Here is a 22,938-nt window from a genome sequence, read left to right on the forward strand (position 1 = left end):
ATATCCCATAATGCAAATCACATGCATCTCTTCCTTAGATCCTCCCCGCCTGGTATGTGCACATTTCTTTCAAACTCCATGCTACCAGTGTGTAACACAGGCTTTCTGTTATACATTGGTAATCTCCATGCCTAAAGCTAACCCAGATACCTGGTTAACCCACATGACATCATCAGGTTTATATTCTCAGGCTGGACAAAGCTCCTCCAGAGACATTACACAACTGTTATCACATGTTGAATAAGACTTCCTATCACTAGTAGACTGACCCTTTACATGTAAAATTAGTGGAGTGCCCCTGTAAAAGGCTGCTTTAAAGCTGCAAGGTCAAACATTAGGCGGTAATTAGTGGCACACTGCCATTTTGTTTGCTAATACCACTTTACCACTTGCTAGCAAGCAGATACACACTGCTTCTGGTGAGTACTAAAGTACAGAGAACAGAAATAATTTGTTAGTGGCAGTGAACAGAAAAATGTCACAAGAAACATTACAAACAAAAAAAAGTGTTTTTTGTGTATTTTCGTATTTATATGTGCACATACAGGACCAAGTCAGCAGCTGTGTATTGTGATAAACCTGAGACAAGCAGTGTCACCTTGACAACTTTCCATTGCTTCATGATGTAGAAGTGCAAACAATCAAGAAGTAACACACAACAGACAGGTCCAGAGTTTTTATTATTTGGTACCCATGAATAGATAGCAGGTGCTTTGTGTTTTAGAGTGCCAGTAGTTACCTTGCTGATTGAGAAACTAAAAGCACAAAATGCCCTGAATATGTTACATGCATAGTAATGTGCCCATATCATAAAATGTGCTTTTGGATAATGAAATTTAGCCAATTTACATCTACAATGCACTTTGTACATAGTGTCATTGTGTTTTGTGCTGAGAATAACATTTGGTACATCGACTCGGAGTTAAGTATCTCTCTCTACCTTATAATCAAGAGGTTATTGGTTCATGATAATAATGATAATTGTTAATATGACCTGTACAGTGCATTGCAACAACTCTAATAGAAAAGAATAGATGATTCTCTCATTCAGCAGTGTAGTCTGTCACTGTAGCAGTCACTGGCCTCATGGGGGAGCTGTGAGGTTAGAATCTCCTCAGTCCGAGCACTTTTCTGTCTGTGGAGGAAGGTTGAAGCCAAAGTGGAGCAGAGAGGCCTAAAAGTTCATTTTATGGCGCTCCTGATGGGTCAAATATTGTTCCCAGTTGCATTTCAGGGCTTTGATGTCCACCCCTGAAGAGTATTCAGGTCTCCACCCTTTCTGAGTGCTGTCTTTGGAGAGTCAAACCATCTTCCCCTCAGTTAACACTCCATTATGGTCCAATAACATGCACCATTTTTCCAGTAATCACCAAAACACATGACAATTATTAGATGAAGAGTCATGGCATTTTGCCAAACAAGAATGGGCAGGTTTCATTGTTTTGTGAAAACAAAAATGATATATTCATGCAGTAAAAAAAAAAAAAAAACAAAAACATAAGTGATCCCATATTGGGCAGCAGGCCTTGTAATATCTCTATGATTAGAGAACAACTTGTTTTGACATCATGATGAAAAGATCGCCTTCAGTATGATGAGAACACAGCATAATAAAGTCTCATAACACTTTGTCGCTGGTCCTGTGGTTTAACCACCAGTAGATGGACCCATGGCACTGGAAACATTAAAAAAGTACACTATAGTGGGAGCCCAAAACAGCATTTTTGAATGCTATTACACACGTGACTGTGCATCTATAACAGTGACTAAAATAAAACCTCAAATCATTGTGATTCACACAACCATATGTGGGGATTTTAAGCTCCTCAGATTCACACAGCCTTTTTGAATTTACTAATTTAATTGCGGAGCCTGAAAACATCTTCAAGCCTGTAAGTTAGGAAAGCAGGGGACCAATTTGCCAACTGGAATAAATGCATCTTCCTGTTTTCTGTCGTCCAGCCTTCTGTAAGTCTCATTATAAAGCAAGAAACGGAACATTAATTCTCAACAAAGATATTTGGATGAAACATGCAACGGTACAGTGTGGATGCTACATTAAGCCCTTATGCTAGATTTTGGAATGTAATGAAGCATGAAAAAAAAATCCAAAAAACCTTCAAAAAATCAAATTTGTAGAATGCATTAATCAATTATTTGTGGGGGAAAACAAACTTTATATTCCTTTTTAGTGCCAAAACTACATGTATACTTACTAGTTAATTTACATGTTGTGTGCTTTATAAGAAACAGATATGATAGAAATTTCAAGGATATAAAAAAGAGGTTGGGTTTCTAAAAAAAAAGAAAAAAGAAAGTGGTCTCCCGCTCCCTTTATTGCTGGCTGCCTTGTAAGTACAGAGAAATATGCAAAATAGATTTGTGTCTGTGTTGATGCCTCTTTGAACTTGTATTTAAGCAAGTTTGTCTGAGTCAGGACTGGCCCCAGCTGTTTTAGAACAACTATACCAATTGTCAATTCATTGCAAATGTTTGCAGTTGTGCCAAATAGCTTTCAAATAGAGTATATAAAACAACATGAAAACAATATAAACTGATCAGCTTATTCGACAAAGAGCCTAACAACCAGTCTGCCAACTGAGTGAAGAAAAGAGGGCAGCCCTAGTCTGAATGTGCTTATAGTGTATGCTGCATGCCATGTGGTGTGTTGGCTGAGGTTCCCCTTGTTGGCACTGTCTTTTCTTCAGTGGTTCTGTTCGGGGCGTTCACCCCAGAAGGCCCAGTGCTGCACGACCAGTATAGCAGCAGTCCTCGGAGCAGTGTCTGAGAGCCTCCACAACAGCACCGTCCAGCCCAGCTCCACTGTCCCTGCTCCGGCCCCTGCGTGGTGGTCACCCCTCAAACAGGGTCTGGATGTGGCCCTCCAGCTCAGGCTGTGTCAGGATGACTGCATCAGGCCTGTTAGACGCTTGCCCGTCAATGACTTGCCCTGGAAGGTCAATGAAAATGACAATACATTACCAGACTGAGAAGCTCAAAGTGGATACATACAAATACTTAATAAATCACACAGCCAATAAGGAAAGCATTCATGTGACTAGCGTGTTATCTTATCCACAAACACACATCCTATAACAGGTGTAAAAAGCCACAATAGAGTGTAATATGGTTATAATTGCAAAAGCCACTGATAGTGAGCCAGCCAGTGTGGTTTGTGATATGAACAGCCCCAGCTCCAAATGACTTACCACACTGCGGGTGAACTTCTCCAAGGAGGTGCGGCGGCCCTGTTCAGTGTCTGCTGGCTGCTGTTTTGGGAGGGGGGAAGCAGGGTGAGTGTTTGGGTCAGGTAGGGGTGTTGATGGGGTCAGGAGTGACGTATGTCGTTAGTGAGGAAAAGGGGCCAAGCATTGCAAAAGAGGGCCAAGGACAACGTGGGGGTTGCATTTTTTTTAGGAAATGGAGTGGGATCAGTGACAGGCCAGCAGAGGGAGCAGTGTTTAAACCGGGAAGGGCAGAAAGGCTAGCATGAACAGAGGCAGCTGTGATTTGCTGAAAAGCTCCATGTTACATAGTAAAAGCTAAAAAAAAAAAAGTAAATTGCATAAAAGTGACAAAAACACCATCACTGCCACAAAACTGGGGCATACTAACACTGTACTGTCCTATCTGTTCTAGTTTCTGTTTACAGTATGACTGTTGTTCCTCCACTTGACTGCAGTTTGTCTGTTTGGCCTATGATGTCATGACTTCCAAAGGCTCTTCCCTTGACATTTTAAATAATTTAGCAGTTTCTTTGTATACTACCTGCATTTTGAGTATAGTGATTTTGCGTTTTGAGGCTCTGTTAGTCTCATGTCGCTCCGAAAGCTCACATATAGCATTGAATTGTTGTTTGCCAGACTTATTTAATAGCTTACCAATAATAGTGATTAACATTGAACCTATTGGCACACAATTTCTATTTCTTAAGCTGTCTAAACTTCTTTATATGTAAAATGTCCTGTTCATATCAGAAAAACATCACTAAACAGTTTGCAGCATTTACGACTGTATACATACAGTAGTTAAGAACCTTATGAAAAACAATCAAACCAATCAGGAAAATACAATGAGAGTGACAAAGTCATGTTAAATGTGGGGGTGAGTGAGTACAGCTCACCTTCTTTCTGGCTAACAGGAGGTCTTGGTAGATGTTGGATCGCAAAAAGCGTGCATAGCTGTCACTTTTCATTAGCTTGAATATATGCTCCTGCAATAGAAAAAGAGAAATTGATGAGTGTGTGTTGGCTGTAGAGTTACAGATGAGAAAAAGACAACAAGAGACACAAATAAAAAGCAGAGGCATTACGGTCATGCAACACACACATGTGTGATTTGCAGGAGGTGATGCAAACTGAGTGTGCTGATATGTATGGCAGAGTACTGTGAGACAGAGCTGAGTAATGTCCTGCCAGTGAGAGGCGTTCCAAGTCACACAACACCAAACAACTTTGAATCAGAGGAATCCATGGTGAACCGACCGAGCAACCCATTCATGGCATTACTCGCCTCATTAGGCCCTGGCACAAACACACTCCGTCGTTCTTCTTCTCTCCTCTCTCTATCTTTCTGCGCCTCCTCTGTACCTTCTTGTTCATTCACTTGTGTAACATGAGTGGGGTGGAAGGGTTCAGTGTTTCTGTGGGTAAGTGGATGAGTGAGAAAATAAATGGATGTAGTGGCTGATAAACCCATCTGAATTCAGTGAAAGAACCTTTTTACTTGCAAGAGAGCTTATACAACCTTTTAATGCATGGCATAAATATTGTTTGACTAAAATTTTAAGTAAAAACTACAGAAAGTAATATTAAATTATAATTTGGTATAAAAAGAGAAGATTTGAATATATTTAGCATGGTTTTTTTTTTTTTTTTGAGGGTACAGTTTGCACATCTTTTATTTAACCTCAATCACCTACTCTGTAGCACCAGAGGTGAGGGTTGGTGAGGGCTGATTACATATGTACAGTATATGACATGGTTGTGATTGGCCAGTGAGCCCAGTCCCTGAACATGCAGCAGCTCTCATGTGCACCCCGAATGACAGGGACACAGAGAGGGCTGGTAAAGAGACAGACAGGGCTGGTAACAACTTTATGGATTTTTTTGACGGCCCACCGGCCCACCAACGTGGTGACCCACCAGGATTTGTCCCGGTATGATAGCCAGTACACCACTGCATACAGGTCTTACACAGTCAGTGTCAGTGTTCAGTAGTGTTCAGTTCTCGTATGGCTCTGGGGTAGAAGCTGTTCTTATGTGTGTTTGTCTGTGATTTGATGGATCTGAAGCATCTACCAGAGGGCAGCAGGTCAAACAGATTATGTCCAGGGTGGGATGGGTCTTTCAGTATGTTGGCTGCTCTACTGAGGCAGTGAGAGCTGAGTAAGTCCTCCAAAGAGGGCAATGAGCAGCCAATGATCTTCTGGGCAGTATTGATGACTCCCTGAAGGGCTCTCCTGTACACTGCTGAGCAGCTGACAGACACTCTCAATGGAGCAGCGGTAGAGGGACACCAGCAGGAAGTGGAGTTGCTGCTGTGCCTACTTGACTACTGCAGTAGTGTTGGTAGTTCAGGGATGGGTTGCACCAACTGGTCTTTACTAAGCGAAGTCCTAACTGCTATGTCGGTCTTTGTTAAGACCAGTATTTAGAATGGATGTCATGTTGGTTGCACAGATTAAACTTTAGCCTAGTCTTAACTATGCCCAGTCTTAGTGATACGAGAATGCCCACACGACTGTGGCTATTGCCAAGCAGTGTGCGTTGCTAGGATCCATTGTTAACAATCTTCCGCTGTCTTGCTAATTGGTAGCTAATAATTTCTAATTTGCAGCAACATTATAGAGGATCAAAAAAAAAGAAAGGGCAATTTCACAGACATTGAGGTAAGAAAATTAATAGAGCTGCACAGGCACCACAAGAAAACGCTGACTGCCAAGCAGTCCAATGTAATAACAAATAAGAAGAAGCAGTCGACTTGGAGAGAAATAACGAAGCTATAAAGGATTGTTCAGATTCAGATTCTTCTTTCTGAAAACAATGTACTGAAAAAGTGGAAAGACTTCCTGAGCAAGGCAAAGAAAGATGTTTCAATAAATTCATCAAACCGGTGAGGGTCCTCTACTGAAAACATCAGTATACAGTGACATCATTGTTGATGTTTTTGAAGAGGATTCCCCTGCCTTTACTGGTTTGGTTGGTGTGGAAAGCAGCAGTATGGATCGACTGCCAGAAGAGAGTGAATATAGAAACGGCCTAGATTTTGACTTTACGCCCGCTCCTAACTAGGCATAAGATTTATGCTCGGTCTTAGTGAGAAGAAGGCTTAAGCCTAGATGGTGCAACTAGCGTAACTATTAGGTTGGACCTAGAACGCCAAGTTACGATTGACTTAGCTTAAGACTGGGTGTAAGCCCTGTTGGTGCAACTGGCAGAGATGTGTGTACCCAGGAACCTGAAAACAGGGACCCTTTCCACACAGTCCCCGTTGATGTATAGTAGGTCGGGGTCTGCACTGATCTTCCAGAAGTCTATTATGAATTATTTTGTTTTTGAGGAGTTCAGGACGAGATGCCTCTCTCCAGGTTTGCTCTGTCACCAGACCTGAAGGCGGTGTTATAGTCCTTGAGGAGAGTTTTGACCTCCTTTGTCATCCAGTGTTAGTCAATGTGACATTATCAACACAGTTCTGTATGAAGCAGAGTATGGTTGATGTGTACTCCCTCAAGTCCCTATCATCAAAAATGTCCCAATTAGTCCTTTCAAAGCAATCCTGCAGCCACAAGGAAGCTCCCTCAGGCCATGTCTTAACAGTCTTTGTGGTAGGTTGAGCTTTTTTTATTGGTTGTATTTATGTGTACAGGTTCCCATGTATGTGTCTGGTATTTACTCATGCATGTGTTAATGCTATGCTCATGCATGCATGAACATGTACATGTGTGAATCCATCTGCAATGAAGACACAACACAGCTCACCTGAGCGTCCTCAAAGCTGTAGCGTCCGGGGTCTTTGAGGTTCTGGCTGGTGCGCTCGTAGCTGTGAGAGTCCAGGTTGATGGAGCTTGGTGCTCCTTCGGCAAGAAACTCCTGCCAGATCTCCTGCGCCCTAGAGGACACTTCCTGGAGTGGCCGTCGCTTCAGATCCTGCACTGCCAACCAGAACCTAAAACAGCATCATGCCAAGTAAAAAAAACGTTCCATAGTATATATATTGTATTTTTCAAACAATGAAATTAATTGCATGATTATATATCATTGTATAAGGGTTAGGATTAGGATTAGGATTAGGGTAAGGGTAGAAGCTGCTTGTGAGTTGTAAAATAAATTAAATGTGAAAAGATAATAGCATGCATAAAACCACAGTATAAAATGGTAAACAAATCTTTGATGAATCTGAATGTATGTACATTTTTTATGGTATGCAGGACATACCACCAACAGTGTCCCAATGCCGCAATGTATTACAGAGCTCTAAATGACTCACCGCAGGTTCTCTGAGCTGAACTCTGACTCCAGGAACTTCAGGAACTGATCTCGTCCTGCCGGGTCTTTCAGCGCTTCCTCCAGGGAGAAGCCCCATTTCTTCACACGCTGCTGGCCAGGGTCACGGCTGCTCTCAGAGGAACAGAATGAAATTGGGTAGGATGAAAACGGAAAAGAATGCTTTGTTGTTTACAAGTCATTTTCCCTCCTGCTCTACAGAGAGCAGAGGCCAAGATGTCAGAACACAGTCAACCTTTGTGAATGCCAACGTTAGTTCTCATTTGAGATGAGATACAAACAGACAGCTCCTTCCCAATTCAGGACAACAAAAGTTCATCTGCACCAAGGCCTCTACGCTCCACCTGACCTTGGTTGAAAGTGTTATTGGCCCCTGGTCAAATCTCTGCCCACATCCCAACATGGCCCCTCCAGCCTCACCTTGCCTCCAAGTCCCAGAAGGAAGTATCATCACTGATCCAAGGATTGGAGGGCTCTGTGGTTGACACAAAGGGGTCGTATTCCATGAACTGCTCTGTGTAGCTCATAAGACTGTCAGCCACTTTAGAAACCCTCATACAGTGTCTGTCCAGCTGTATGTTCAAGAAAGTTATCTGATGGAGAGGGAGAGACAGTAATGAGGAAGCTAAATAAGGTAACAGCTCATCAGTCTGCGTCCTGGCTGTCGTTATGATGGATAGGTGAGGCAGGCTAGTGGTAATAACATATGGGAGCAGACTGTCACACCATGAGTTACCTCCTTCTGAACGTCCTCTTTGGTGGGCTTCCTGGCCGGCTGGGAGCTGATATGGATTGGACTGGGCTGGCTCTGGCCGTCATCTGGTACCCCATACACTGACTAGAGAGGGCGAGGGGAGAGACATGTTCGGCTTGGTTTTGTTTTGATGCCATTGGGTTGTGATAACCCTTGACAGACCAGGGACTCAATACTGCAGTTTGATAAATGTCAGGTAACAGCTGTGGGACCAGGGCTGTAGCTACCACTGAGAGCAGTGAGGTCAGTCCGTCTGGAAATGTAGGGATTTTAACAGCCTGACGAGGAATTTACTTTTTACAATTACACACAAATACACATGGTGGGTTGATATTTGTTTAGACTAAATATCTTTTAAGTTGACTGTTTTTACATAGTGTTTTTCCATAGTTTTTACATTTTTTAGAATTGCACCAACAATTTATATTCAGATTTTGTAATTTTAATATTATATTAAATAGTAATATATATATGTATATACATATTATCTCCCTCTCACCCGCTCCCATGGGGGGTGGTGGTGTGTCTTCCTCAAGCTCGGGTCCTCTACCAGAGGCCTGGGAGTTTGAGGGTTCTGTGCAGTATCTTAGCTGTTCCTAGGACTGCGCTCTTCTGGACAGAGACCTCAGATGTTGTACCCGGAATCTGCTGGAGCCACTCTCCCAGTTTGTGGGTCACAGCCCCCAGTGCTCCAATTACCACTGGCACCACTGTTGCCTTTACTCCCCACATCCTTTCAGCCCTTGGAATTTGTATATATGTATATATATATATATATATATATATGCAGGCCAGTGCAGACCTGATAATTTTATGATTGTGAAAGCTACACTGTCACGTATCACACTGAATTTATTTTGTCTCCTCACCTTTTTTACCCTGTGTGGGTTCCTCTCTCTCCGGCATTTGCGGATGTCCATCTCTGTGGTGTTGACACAGCCTGGCTGTGGGAGGCAGCAGGAGACAGAGCGTGTTTCTGGGTCAGATAACAGTGTTTCTCCAGCATATATTGTCTGCGCCTGCCCTACTCACACAATACAAAGCTGTTTTTCTATTCAGCAATGCCACACTCACAAAGGCTCATATGCAAAGTGACTGGCACCAAATCTGATTCTGCTACCAACAACAAAACATGGCTCTCAGCTGAACAGCATGTGGAGCTGATTCTGCTGTTTTCAGGCTTTAAATGCTAAAATCGTCTACCTACATGATAGGCGTTTTCCGTCTTCCTTTTTTATTCAGTTCCAGTTTTACAATTTTGCAGCATCTGACCCTCCTTTCTTTTTCATTCATTTGTTTCTGTTCTTTTCTACAGTACTTTGGTTGTAACTCACCACTGGCCGATGGACGTCCCAGAATGCCCTCTCTTGGCTATCCAGGATCTTCCTCTCTGCCTTGTCCTTCTTTCTGTCAATCCTGTGAACAGAGAAAACTCATATATAGAGTTCACGCCTTTGAAATATCAGCTCAAACAGCATACACTCAATATAACAGGCCCCAGAATTAAGTCTCACACTCTTTCTCCCTGCCACACACACACACACACACACACACACTTGCAAATACCACTGGCAGGCCAGGCTAGAGAGCGAAAAGCTGAGGAGTGTGGGTCTTAACCTGTCTGCTCGCCTCACCAAGCGATGCCTGGCGTTGCCGCTGGCGGGGCCGAGCTCTTACATAACTGACATTTACTGATCAGCCCTTGCTTGGCATTGTTCTCCCCAGATATATGAGGATTGCTTTCCATATCAACCCCATCGTACAAAACATCAGTCATTAGTAATTATGGCATGACTTTGAACATTTCTTTTACAAGAGGAAGGTTCTGTCTTAACCGAATGACAGAAGGGATTAGTGCTGTGCTTACACATGCCAGCCACCAGATGGAAGTCTTACAATGAGATAAAAGCTAGGCAGAAATGTGTGTGTCTGTGTGTGTGTGTGTGTGTGTGTGTGTGTGTTAAATTCCACAGAGGAATACTTTCTGTATTTAATGCATGTTACCCTCCAGTCAAAGCAGGGCATACCAAAACACAGCATTGTTAATGAGAACAACACTGGCCCAACGCCCAACTGACTCTGCACACTGAAGCATTTTCTCTTCCTTGGGGAAATAACACTCACATCATGCACGTAGCCAAAGGTTAGCATTTGTGAGTATGAATGTATAAACCTGATTTCGTCAACATCTCTTTCTATCCCCACAGCTCCTCTAAGTGTGTCACATTAGGCTGGCGCTGACGTCAGGAGGTGACATGCTCTGACTCATGTGTGCACACGTCTACTCACTTGACTTGAGCCTCAGCTTGCATGAAGATGAATTCCCACTTCCTGGCGAAAGCCCTCTGCAGCCGGGCAAGGTTCTCCTGGAGGAACCAATCACGTACAGCATTTGAGGAGAAGGTTATTTGAATCCAAGGCCTTTAGGTGATTACATTATCCATTCACTGTGATGGCATGCTATAACTTTGGATTACTATTGCTGAGATGAGACGACCTCTTGCAAACATGTTCCTGAACAAGTCTGAACTACTGATATCACACAATATTTGGAGTTTCACACATAGGTATTGTTTTCCTCTTCTTTTGTATACACTATTATTGAATTCATCACTATAGTAATTGCAACAAATCAGTGTCTTAAAGGAATGGTTTGTCATTGTGGGAAATGTGCTTACTCGACTTCTTGCTGAGAGTTAGATGAGAAGATTGATACCACTCACAATGAGAGTGCTATCAGTCTTGTTATATAACTCTCTGCAAGAAGGCGCATAAGTGTATTTCCCGAAATGTTGTTCCCTTAAATATTTTCCTGTTGCCAGGTACAATATGGACTCTTAAACATATTCATCATTTTTTTACATGGCTAAAATTCAGGTTTAATATTCTCTACTGCTATTATCAAAAATAGTATATACTTTTAAAAACTATGTTGCATTTTTAGATAGAGATTATTTCTGATGTGAGACCAGCAGGAGCTGACGCAGGTTGCGACCCATACCGCAAACTCTTCATCACATGATAAATTATGTTTTTTCTAAATAAAAAATCTAATATCTACAAGCTCTTTAAAGTACCATAATGTACACATATCAAAGCTACATACTAAACTGTGCGTCCTTAATAGCACCACCCAGCAAGCATCTGTCAAAGATACAGCACATGACCTCATTACAAAGAGAGAAAAAACTCGGAGTACTGACTAGCAGGCATGTAACAGTGAGCGCAATGAGGCCTGGAGGCATAAAGTGACCTGAATAGGAAAGAAAGAAAGTCTACTGGACAATAGTTGGGGAGTAATTTTGAATATCAAAGTACAATGGATTGCTATTGTGTAACAGCAAGACTTCAGCTCTGCAGTAATGCCCATTGTGAGACTATATTGATCTGCTGATGCCATCTAGGCCTATAGACGCTATTTGTTTACATTTTGGGGCCAGTAAACGCATCAGCTTCTGCCAAATGGCGCTGCTGGAAAAGAAAAATCATCTTTGACAGATTGTATAAGTCTATAATTTGATAATGGCTTTTTGATTGGAAGAATGGATTTGGGCATTACAAGGCTGCAGAAGAGACCAAGGCTGTTTCAGCTCCTTTGTTTTTCTGAGAATTGGTCCTTGCGCAATGGTAACATTGAACTGAGAGCTTCCTGACAAACCCAAAATGACAATGTACTTACAGCCTCATAGTCAGCAAGCTCAAGCCTGGCCTTATTCTGCATGGTGCGCTTGCACAGGTAAATGGCTGGAGGGTGAAAGAGAGAAAGAGTAAAGCATGAAGAATTAGTCAGATGGTTTGTGTGCTGAGTAACTACAAAACAAAAAAAGGGCCAATGGATGGTGCTCTTTTTTAACAGAGGTCTCAGCTGTGCGAATCAACACTAATGAATGTTTTGTGTGCAACAGAGGAGCAAGCATTCCATGTGTTGTCTTCTGAAATAACAAGATTTGAGAAAGAGAGCCAGAGATGTGGTCATGCACATGTCAGTGACTGTCCCTTTATTTTGTTAGGCTTAGTGGGGATCCTCAGGGCCAGATACATTACAGGGAATGGCCCTGTGGATCAATACTCAGTGAGTGTCAACAACAGAACCACAGTATGAGCCGTGTTTCAGCTCTGGAGGAAGAAGACATTAGTGAGATCTTACCAGTTTGGTGCAAGACGCAAAAAAATGACAGATAGGATGTGACTCACCATAGTCTGTGTTCTCAGGCTCCCAACAGTTTGATGGCCAGAAGTATGGCGACTGATGAGAACAGAAGGGGACACAACAGAGACAGATTTTGTTTATTTACTCATGTAATCAGTATTGCATTCTTTTGTCAGCATAAGTGTTTAGATAAACAACGATATTTTCTAATATGAATGTTGGAGTCTCATTTCTCCCACCACCCACACTCCCTCCGCACTTGTCTTCCTCTGCAAAGTCAACTCTTTGTTTGATGATCATCCTCGATGTCCATGTGCTCCACATAACTATCCAGGGAGCAATGGTAGCTATATTCTCTCTATCCATATTTAATTGTCAATTGCAACTGATATTACACATTCAAAGTTCATTCCCAAGTCCATTAATAATGGATCACTCACATCTATCATGCATTCTTAATAACGGGGCAGAATTAGAACTTAGTGGTACTCGACCACATTTTTCATTTCCACTATTACTCAAATGGTAATTAGCCTTAGAGCAAAAGGCTGATGATGATGAATGTGTTTGTTTGAGTGTGATGAACAGAAAGGTTAACGTGTTTTCGCATTAGAATTTGTCATTTCAGCTCAGAGAGGATCAAGTTCAGCTATACGGCTTCACCACTGAATACACAAAACAAACAACAGAAGGCAGTCGTCATTAAATCTGGGTCTTCTACCAGTATAGTATCTATTTATAGACTCACACACTGAAATTCCCCCGTCACTATTCCTTACAGCACAGCTATGGAGACTGGCCAACACATTTCAAATGCGCCATGGACTCTTTTTAGAGGTTCTGATGACGTGGGCCTGTTGCATCACGACAACATCAGAGAGAGAATATTTTTAGCCCCCGTTGAATGAGCAAGTGTGACACACGCTGCCCTCGCAGCGCAGGCACAATAATGGCTTTTAATCTTGAGCAATAGAGGTGAAGACAAATGCATTCAGAGGTAGATTGAGGGGGAGGAGCGGGGAGGCTGGTGACGGTGAAAAGTGCAGAGCCAGCGTGTAGCCAGCTCAGTGCTTCCCATAGGGGAGTCTGCCTACTGTAGCTGGCTGGCTGGATTAAGATGCTAATGGCCCAGTCACAGTAATGAGTCATCGTGGAGCCTTCAGCCATCAGAGGGACCTGTCAAAGTTCATGCTGGATCAGATGGAGCGAAGAAAAAAAACACCCCTCTGACAAGCTGCACGGCTGGCCCATAGGCCCTTTTTTGCAGCCCACCTCCTGCTCCGACGCAGCGCCCAGCAGGAATATACAGTGTCGACCTTGGTGGGATGAGTAATAGGCTTAGCAAGGATTGCTCTCATTAGCATCATGCAATAAACATATCCCTCTGTTAAACTACCATCATCTCATTACTCTATATTAGTTATTCAAAGGCCTCCTAACACACATCAATGACTCTCCCCATGACGGCTTTTTGTACCTGAAAGCGATAAAGGGTTCCATCATCTTTAAGTGTCAGGACATGGTCAGAGATGGGAAAGATGTAGCCATGGGCAGCGACCAGACTTCCAAGGTGGATGGCTTCAGCTGTTGACATGAGAGAAGGCACACAGAGGGGGAGGGAGGGTGGGGGGATTTGAAATTGCCTTCCTCTTCAATTGAGCTCTATTGTACTTACATGTATTGACAGATTTCTCAGCGGGCATACCTGGATCCTCAATAGAGAGGTTTTTCATCAGCCACTGAACAATGTCCGCCCCTAGTATTTAGAGAAGGACATTGGTTAGGAGTGGCGTCACAGTACCACATCTGCAATGGTTTTGACAAAAGCTGCAATCCACAAACACAAATCAGCTTTGAAGGAGTCTTTGTTATTCGTCTCTGTTCAAAGCTGTGGGTCAAAGCTGTCAAAGCTGAGTAGGCGTCTATATATAACATAACAGGTTTTTAGTCCTTTCTCTCCCTGCTCCTGGACAGCACAATATTTGGCCCAGTCTTTGCACTTGGCAGAGGCTGCTAAGAGAGATGGTCGGGCCGAGGGGAGCCAAGTGAAGGAGTGACTCGAAAACAGCCGCTGGGAGAGAGGGAGCAACCCCCATCCAACACTGGTGATTCATTTCATACACAAGCACACGTGCACAAACACATGAAGGAATACAGCGCACACACATAGGAACACACACAGGAACACAGATGGAAAAGAGAAGGAGAAAAGTAGCTTTTCTGCGGTGTGACAAGGGCAGCGTCACACCATGGGCAGTTTCCTCAGTGGCTGAGGTCTTATCGGCAAAGACATCATCTGCCTGAAACTGCAGTAGCAGCAATTTAAATGAGCCCAAAAGGTCATATTTGCTTTACTGTTTCTGACTCGTGTGTTGTTGCCAAGCTCGCTCAACTGGGTGAGACAACAAACCACACATTCACACTCACAATTATCCACACATCATGTATGGCAAGCCCCCATTTAAAGGAGAAACAGGAGAAAACAGGAACTGCAACATATTTAAATGTACATGCAGACAAGGTGACACAGATATGCACACACATAAACTAACCTGATACCACACTTGGGATCTTGGAGAGGAAGCTTTTGACAGTCCGGATGGTAACACCACCTGCTTTCTCATCTTGTATTCGTGTGACAATGTCTTCAATCTGTGGGGAGACCAGAGGGAGGTTGTGTTTAAGGTTCACATGTTTTATTCTCATACAGTAAAAAGGTGATAACAGACAGCTGTGCTGATCATGCATGCACATTTTGTCTAATTTTCAGTTATTACAGAAGCTATTTTAAATTTCAGAATCAGGATGGAGTTAAAGCTGCATTGATGGATGTTTTGGCCACTTAGGAGCAGTGGAAACAAGCTGTAAACACCACCTTTTTTATAAGTTGATATGGCAAATGTATTAGCTAACCATAGCCTATTTACACATCCAGCAGACAAAGAGCACATTAGCATTAATTGGAGTCATGTTTCTGGTCCACTGGCAAATGTTTTGCTCTCCATCAACTCCTTGAGGGACATATCTGGCTGCTAAATGCCCCGCCATGTTCAACAGCTAGTCACTGACTTTGTCTGATCTCATCTGTATTGTGTGCTACAGTGTATTTTTTGATATGAGGGCACCAAAATCAGCAATTTTCAACATATAGTGGCTTTAAGGGTTTAGAAATGAATGCAATACCCAGTGGACACCAGAATGGTGACAAGCTGACTCAAAACCCATGTTAAGATCAAGGTTGAAACCAAACAGTTCAATCTAAAAATATATGGATGTTCCACTTTATAGAGGTCAGACCTTATCGAAAGAATGGGAGTGGGCTTTGGTCAAAGGTTAAATAGAATAGTATAGTTGAAAAGGAACACATGTACATATTTGTGTGTGTCATTGCCACACGTTAGGGTGATTTATTTAGCTGTAACAAGGGCTTGGGTCAGGACAGTTTGACCAATTGAGAAAGTCTGTCACAGCTACTCCCCAGAAGCAGAGATAAACATAACACCTCCGACGCAGCCAGAGCCCCAAACACATCACACATCAGCCACCTAAATTAGGCCCGGCACAGCTCGCCACTCAGCCACTACACAGGGGAGAACACATACAGTAAACAAGCGAACATCAAGGACATGGACACACATGCAGAAAACACAAGCATGAACACACAGAAATCCATAAACAGACTTGTAAACATACTGATTTAAAAAAAAATATCTGTGTTTGGGTCAAGTCCTTGAATGGGTTGTTTATGAGCATAAGTAGTCAGGTCAGGTCATGTATTAATGTGAGCAGTCAGTGCTCTGTTGCCTGATGGAGTCTCACCAGAAATCAATCTACATCAAAAAGATCCAGATTTTGCACACTAAGCTGTATTATCAGCAGCCAACCATATGCGGTACAGTAGCTGCTAAGGTCGTTCCACTGGCTATTAAATTCTTTATGGCTCCCTAAGCATCTGTCTAGTAAGTAAGCATACTCAGATGCTTGCACACACACACTCACATGCACACACACACACAAGCACACACTGCTACAGTATGACAAAGCTGATTAGGTGAATTTCAAGGGTCCAACTTGTGGGCTCGACACACTCTGAATTTAAAGAAGCCTTTTCTGTTTTCTTTCATCCAAAGTAGGCTATAGCATGTTCCCTGCTTATCCCACCATATTTACAGATGACTTCAAGTCACGATCACTGGAGCACAGCAGCCTGCTGTGATCTAGTTCGTGCCATCCCAGCATACGTCTGGAACGTCTTTCCTTTTTCGGTCTTTCCTCCACTGCTCATTTATCATTTAACACAGCAGATCTGTGAGTGAACTCTGTCCACTATAGCAAGCAGACAGGCTATGAAGTGCTGAGTAAAGTTGTTTGAAGCATATAACATTGTAGATGTTTATGTTTATGCTTGTGCTTTTCAGCTTTGGGTTGGTTGTAAGAGCTAAATTTGACTTCAAATATTAGAATTAAGTTTGTTATTATGTGCATATTAGTAGATATAGCTGAGAATTGTATTATTATGATACTTCTGTTTATTCTTAATGGAATAATTTATTTGATGTGTGGATGGTGGGTTATTGCATTAAGACTTAATTCAGATACTTGTGAGATAACACACTTTGCTAGCAGAATGAAAACGTTAGAAGGTAGTTAGCTAAACTTAAGAGTGGAACAAAAAAGGTTTGACCACGTCATAACACTCTAACAACACATCATCATCAGCCAAAGACAACATACATATTTTCAAGTGTTCCCTTATTGAGAGAATCTCTGTGGGATATAATGTGTGGATGGAAATGGAATACCTGAATGGATATGGATGTTAATAAACCATCAAAAACCAGATTGGATTTCCACCCTTCATTGGATATGTGAAGTAATTGAAGAAGTATTACTGAATATTAAAATGTTCTACTGAGTGGCTAACTAAGGGGCTAGTGATTTAAGTTTAAGCCCCAACATAGCCCTCACAAATATATAGTCTCATTTTCATAAAAGTCACCATAATTTCCTTAAACAGCTGGGCACTGTAGTTTTTGCAAATTGTTACTCACACAAAGTTAAATGGTGCATTTATCAGGGACTATTTTCAGCAGCGGATTAATACACATTTAGTATTTACTGCAGCAGGATGGTGTATGTGGGACTGACTCTAAATAAACTACAGTGCCCATGTTCATGGTAAGGAAGGAACCTGTCAATCAGTGTGATAGTGTGGCTCACTGATGTGTTTACAGTAGTTTTTGGACAACAATGGAGGTCCGTAGTGCAGAGGAATAAGCTGTATCAGGCTAATATTTATTAGTACGATCAATTTTTTGTTGGTTTAAGTATTTTCATGGGAGTTGTTAAAATTAAGAAAAATATAGAATAGCTTACACTTGAACTATTTACATTCACACCCTCTGTATTGTATATTTCCTTTGTTGTAATGAGGCAGTGAGTACGCTAGATTTGAACAGGCTTGTGTGTGTGTTGTGTGTGTGTGTTTCCATTTACAGATGTAATATTTCTCTTCAGCCCATTCTTCATATTCTTAAATCCTGCTGTGATTGTCCACCTATAGCATCTTTTGGTTAAAGCGACTGGAGGATAAAGAGAACAACAAGTATAGAGTGCAGCGTGCTACGGCACACTTACTCAACCACCATTACAATCAAAGGTAATCACCCTCCCTGGCAAAGCATTAAATGGATGATTCATACATGCGCTCCATAAATCCACAACAAAACACCCAGATGTATATGGATTTAATAACACACATAATGCAGAGCAGAGAGGAGGGAGAGAGAAGACAATTACCAATCTCTCACCATAAGCTTGAGAGAGTGTCTTGGCATGAATTATTGAAGATCCACTATGGAGAATTACTGCCTCAACTCTGTTGATAAATCTCTTAGAGCAGAGATAACTAGAGCTGCATCTGCCCTCTGTGAACACAGACTTGGTATTTTAGGCCTGCTGTCGCCTACATGCGAGCGTAAACAGTTTTACATGAGCACAATCACGGACACAACAGATTACTACTGAAGCATTCCAGTCTTTCCTTTGAAGACAAACCTTCCATGCAAAACAACAGGGAAAAAGCTTTGAAAGCAGTTCTGTTCGATTCCAACTCTGAAGGACACCTCAAATCCCCTGAGACACAACAACATGGAAAGGATTAACTCCTTTTGTTCTCATTTAATAATGGACCTTGGACCGGGTAGCAGCATAGAAAGAAGAAGTCATTATCTCCCTATAGGATGACAGCAGACAAGAAGTACTTGGCACAGCTACAGAAAGTGCACATCGTATCTCCTGGATGTACAAGCTAATGGTGTTTGCAGCTTGGTGTGGAGGGTTTTTGAGAGCAGAACATTGCTGCTAGCATGCGATAACAGCACTTTGCCCTTCGCCACCAGGCTCTATAAATGATTATCAGGAGAACACTTGTGTATCTTGCCACCATATGTTTGCATTCGCAGCGCACGTGTGTGTGTGTGTGTGTTTGTTGCTGTGTAGGTGTGTGTGTTGAGATCTGTCCATCTTATCTTTTATAGCTCTGAGGGCAGCACTACTAGTCTGTGCGGCACATGTAGAAGAGCAAAGGTTCAGGGAGAAAGTGAGGGAGCAGCTAGAGGTGAAGTGTATGTACAAGACCAACAAGTAAGGCCATTAGTATAAAAAGCATTTACTTTACATTAATGTCAAGATTGTACTCTAATTTCTAAAACAAGATGTCAGTACTTCCTGTTACATGGTTTCTTAATGGGAACTTAATGAAGTGAAATAAAACCATCTAAATGGGAGCATCAGGGACATAAATAACCATCAAGTAAATGTGACATGTTGAACTCCAGTAGGCAGGCTGTAATGGAAACATTCACTTCTCCTACTAATTGAAACCCCGCACCCTTTTTCCAAAAATGGCCAGAGACGAAGCTATTAAAAACTGGCCCAGTCTTCAGAAATGAGATCGTGCTGCTAAAAGATGTATCAGGCAGTAATAGTGCCATTAATGATTCAGCAGTCATCAGTGGACTCAGGCACACTTGTCATTGTTGAAAGACGTTCGTGTCTGCGAGGAAAACGACAGATGTCCAGGTGACGGGCAAAAAAGACACATTTCTGGCCTGGAGATAATTATGATGTGTCGGCGAGAGATGAAATAGTGATGAGGCTTTGAAAAGTTTTCAAGTTTTCTAAGTCAAAATACTGGGAATGCTCCGATTACTACTGTACCAAAAGACCTTTATTTACATTTTCTTCTACTAATTTCTGTGTAAAAATTCCAGTCCACCTTAAAAGAACAGAAAAGTATGACAACGCAATATTTTAAATTCATTTGGATTTATCAGGATTGTATTATATTGTGCATAATGCTATTATAATAGAGAGCAGCAGCTGGCTGAATTTAATTTGACTGAAGAAGAGCTGCCCTCTCTTCATCTTTTTCTCCCTCTGTTTGTTTTAATCTGTAGAGAAAATAATACTACAGAGTGTAAAGAAGTTGTTTTAAGTAAGTCTCAGGTATAAAATATAAATGTCCTTCAGTTATTCAAATACTCAATAACTCAGGTATGCTCTACTGTACATTTCCGGCATTGCAAACCTCCACAGTGTGAAAAAAATATGAATACATCTTTACTTGGTAAGCTTAATAAATGATTATTCATTGTATGACCTTAGCACATACTGTATATATTCATAGCTGAATTACTTTAATTAAGTCAATTCATTCTCACTGCAGACAGGTTTGGAGCATTAACAAAGCTAAGTTTGTCCCATAGGGTCTTCCATTTGAAAAACGCTAGGAGACAAAAAAAAGCAATATTGTGTTTTCTCATTAGATTTGCTTTAGTTCCCTCATCGGAGATTATGGAGGTCATTGCATTGCAGTCATTAACCATGAATTCAGTCCTTCACTTCTCATTTCTCTTTTACTTCTTCACCCAAAGTCATGACTACATCACCGACCAAGAATGTGTCCTCTGAATTTAGACGAATAAGAAAACAAAACTATAAATGTATATTAAATGTAGAACTTGTTCCTCATCCAGAGAGACCTGAGGAGAAACCTCTATCTCCAGAAGTTCCTCTTGCAGCTCATCTGAAGTGTTGAGCCGATGTGAGTTTGGCTGGATGCAGCACTCTGCTCTATATACTCCAAATCCTGGACTCGATGCGTTTGTTTCATATGTTTTTTGCTTGAAGAAACAACAGAATTGTTGGTTGTTGTTGTTTCTCAAGCTGTATGAACTGCTTTATATACTTTAAGTTGATTCCTTGCCTCAAAGAAAATTGTAAACTCTTTGTGTATATTTGTTGTATTGTTGACCGCTGCAGGGTGTTGCAGCACCATCCAGCCTTAAACATAAAATGCTCTCCCTCACAGCGGTGTCGGCTGCAATCAGCCCTGTGCAGTGTGTTGTCATAAACACTGTCTAACACTGTCTTTTGCAGGGGTCATGTTTTCAGACATTTGCAGGCTAGTAGGACAACAGTGGCATAGTTATCCCCATGAGCAGTTGCTTTGTAGCCTTCCTTTTTGTTCCAGTGGTACTCAAACTTCCGATATTTTCAATGTATTCGTGTTTTTGCAGATTTTTTTTTAGAGAAAAATGAATTGGAATAAGGATATTTTCACAAAATTAAAAAATGTTTTTCCTATACTAGCATATTTCTGTAAAAAGAAGTGACTCAAAATAACTTTCTGTTTTCTTTGTGAAAAAAAAGATGGTTTTGCATGTGTTGGTGGAAACCCTCTTGTTCTGTGGCTGAAGATTTAGTGTGAATATCACTGTGTTCTTGTCTTTCATACAGCACATACTACAGTTAAATTTATTGATATTTCCATCCATCATGAGTCTTATTCTTTGTTGGCCATAAGCTGTAAAAGTTGTGCAGTAACCATAAAGAGATCATGTTCAAACAGTCTCATAAAGAGGAACAGAGAGGGTGAAGACTTTACTATTTCATTTTTTGAATTCTTCCCTTCAAATAATCACAAAAAGGGAGCAACATTTGCAACACTCTTCAAACTACAAGAAAAAACTTGATGATTTCCCTTCAATATAACATCACTGCATTGAGGCCTAACCAAAATTTCTCTGAGCCACAAGTTCTCCTCATTCATTTTCAGCCCCATCTGCAAAAAGCTATATTTTCTCAATAATAAAAATATAATAGTTTTTATGCATTTTGTTTAGGTCTAACTATTCAAGCCACTTCACACTGTATATAATAAAGGTCACACTATAAACAATAACAGCAAAACACAAAATAATTGTACATATACAGTATATTCATTGCATGACATTCTGTCCTGGCCCAAAACTTGTTGGATGATGTATTGTAAAGTAACTTCAAAAAAGTACACAACCCATCAAACAATACTTTTTTGAGTGCCATTTTGACCTACGCGCCATACTGGGTGCATAATTAAGTGAGTTCCAGCTGGTGTGTGGCACTCTGGGGAATGAGGTGAGAATAAAGCCTGCTGGAGAGAGAAGAACCCCCCCCTCTTTTTCCCATCTCTCTTCCCCTCTGCCACCATCCAACTCTCTTAGCATGCCAAGTCATGATGAGGGAGCTGCGAGAGCTTCTCTGCTGGATATGACACACCGAGGAGCGACACTGACAGTCGTGCAAGGAGCGACGCTGACAGTCGTGCAAGGAGCGGCACAGCAGACTGGAAAAGCCCTGCCAAACCAAAGGGTGATGTTTGGAAACTTAGACTGCTTTTGAGATGTGCGAATGAATCAAATTTGCACATGCTCAGTCACACACTGACAAATACCCATGCACAGTCATGATGACAGCATGTGCATTTGTACACATGCACAAAGACATAAAGAGTTCTACAAAGCTCTCGGTGATTCTCGTCATTACCAAAGCCAAAGTACCTGCTATGTCTAATATTTCATTTCAGTGACACATCAACTATGTCCTAACGGCTGAAAGAGACACATTCAATGATCCATCTCTTCTCCAAATTGCCATCTCCACAGGAATACCCTGCAGGCAAAGCCTTTTCCTTTCTGCAATAAACATTCCCATCAGCTCCTGCAGCTGAAAAATGCCTTTTACACTCCATTGAAGCCATGTTCCCTAAAACCCTTCATATGTAATCCCTGTGATCATTAGTGGCGATGGATTGTAAACGCACTAAAGTTAATTGTTTGAACGTGGAGGAAAGAAATCCTATTGACTCAAATCTGTGTTACATCATTGTGAGAAAAGCCTGATGAAGGTTAAACATATGTTCGAGCACATTCTTGTGTTGCTCTCCTGAATGGCTCCTACAGGTTTTCTTAAGGATGAAGTAACACATTAGAGCATTAGGAAGCAGTCTCTCAGCAAACATGTAAACAATCCGTTGTAGTTATTGGTTGTCATCTACTCGTACAATCCAGCTCCTGCAATTAACTCAGAATGTACAGTGACATTCATTCCTATGGTCAGGTGTTGCCCTGTGGATGATTCAGGTGTAATTTAATCACATACCAGGCATCAGCAGTCCCCTTAGCTTAAGTGGCCACAACACAATA

At 41.7% G+C, this 22,938-nt stretch overlaps 1 protein-coding gene across 1 annotated transcript; it reads right to left on the minus strand.

Moving 5' to 3' along the window:
* Positions 1-698: 698 nt before the first annotated feature.
* LOC121881591 (regulator of G-protein signaling 6-like) lies at positions 699-17,958 on the minus strand. Its single transcript, XM_042389460.1, has 16 exons — positions 17,906-17,958; positions 14,962-15,061; positions 14,115-14,165; positions 13,887-13,993; positions 12,454-12,505; positions 11,939-12,003; positions 10,549-10,625; positions 9,594-9,675; positions 9,129-9,203; positions 8,242-8,343; positions 7,926-8,098; positions 7,489-7,614; positions 6,981-7,167; positions 4,124-4,213; positions 3,210-3,269; positions 699-2,950 (listed from the first exon to the last, which is right to left on the minus strand). Exons 1-16 carry the CDS (start codon positions 17,936-17,938, stop codon positions 2,900-2,902), a joined length of 1,431 nt encoding a protein of 476 aa, XP_042245394.1. The 5' UTR covers positions 17,939-17,958; the 3' UTR covers positions 699-2,899.
* Between the last annotated feature and the right edge of the window lie 4,980 nt (positions 17,959-22,938).

This window comes from Thunnus maccoyii, chromosome 16 (genome assembly GCF_910596095.1).
Source record: "Thunnus maccoyii chromosome 16, fThuMac1.1, whole genome shotgun sequence".
NCBI lineage: Eukaryota > Metazoa > Chordata > Actinopteri > Scombriformes > Scombridae > Thunnus > Thunnus maccoyii.

Excerpts from the sequence above, each read along its gene's own strand:
- LOC121881591 (XM_042389460.1), bottom strand. The coding sequence starts at position 17,938 with ATGAAGAATGGGCTGAAGAGAAATATTACATCT. Across the intron at positions 13,994-14,114 it reads CCTCTCTATTGAGGATCCAG|CTGAAGCCATCCACCTTGGA; the intron begins GTATGCCCGCTG and ends TCATGTCAACAG. Across the intron at positions 12,004-12,453 it reads GCCTGAGAACACAGACTATG|CCATTTACCTGTGCAAGCGC; the intron begins GTGAGTCACATC and ends TTCACCCTCCAG.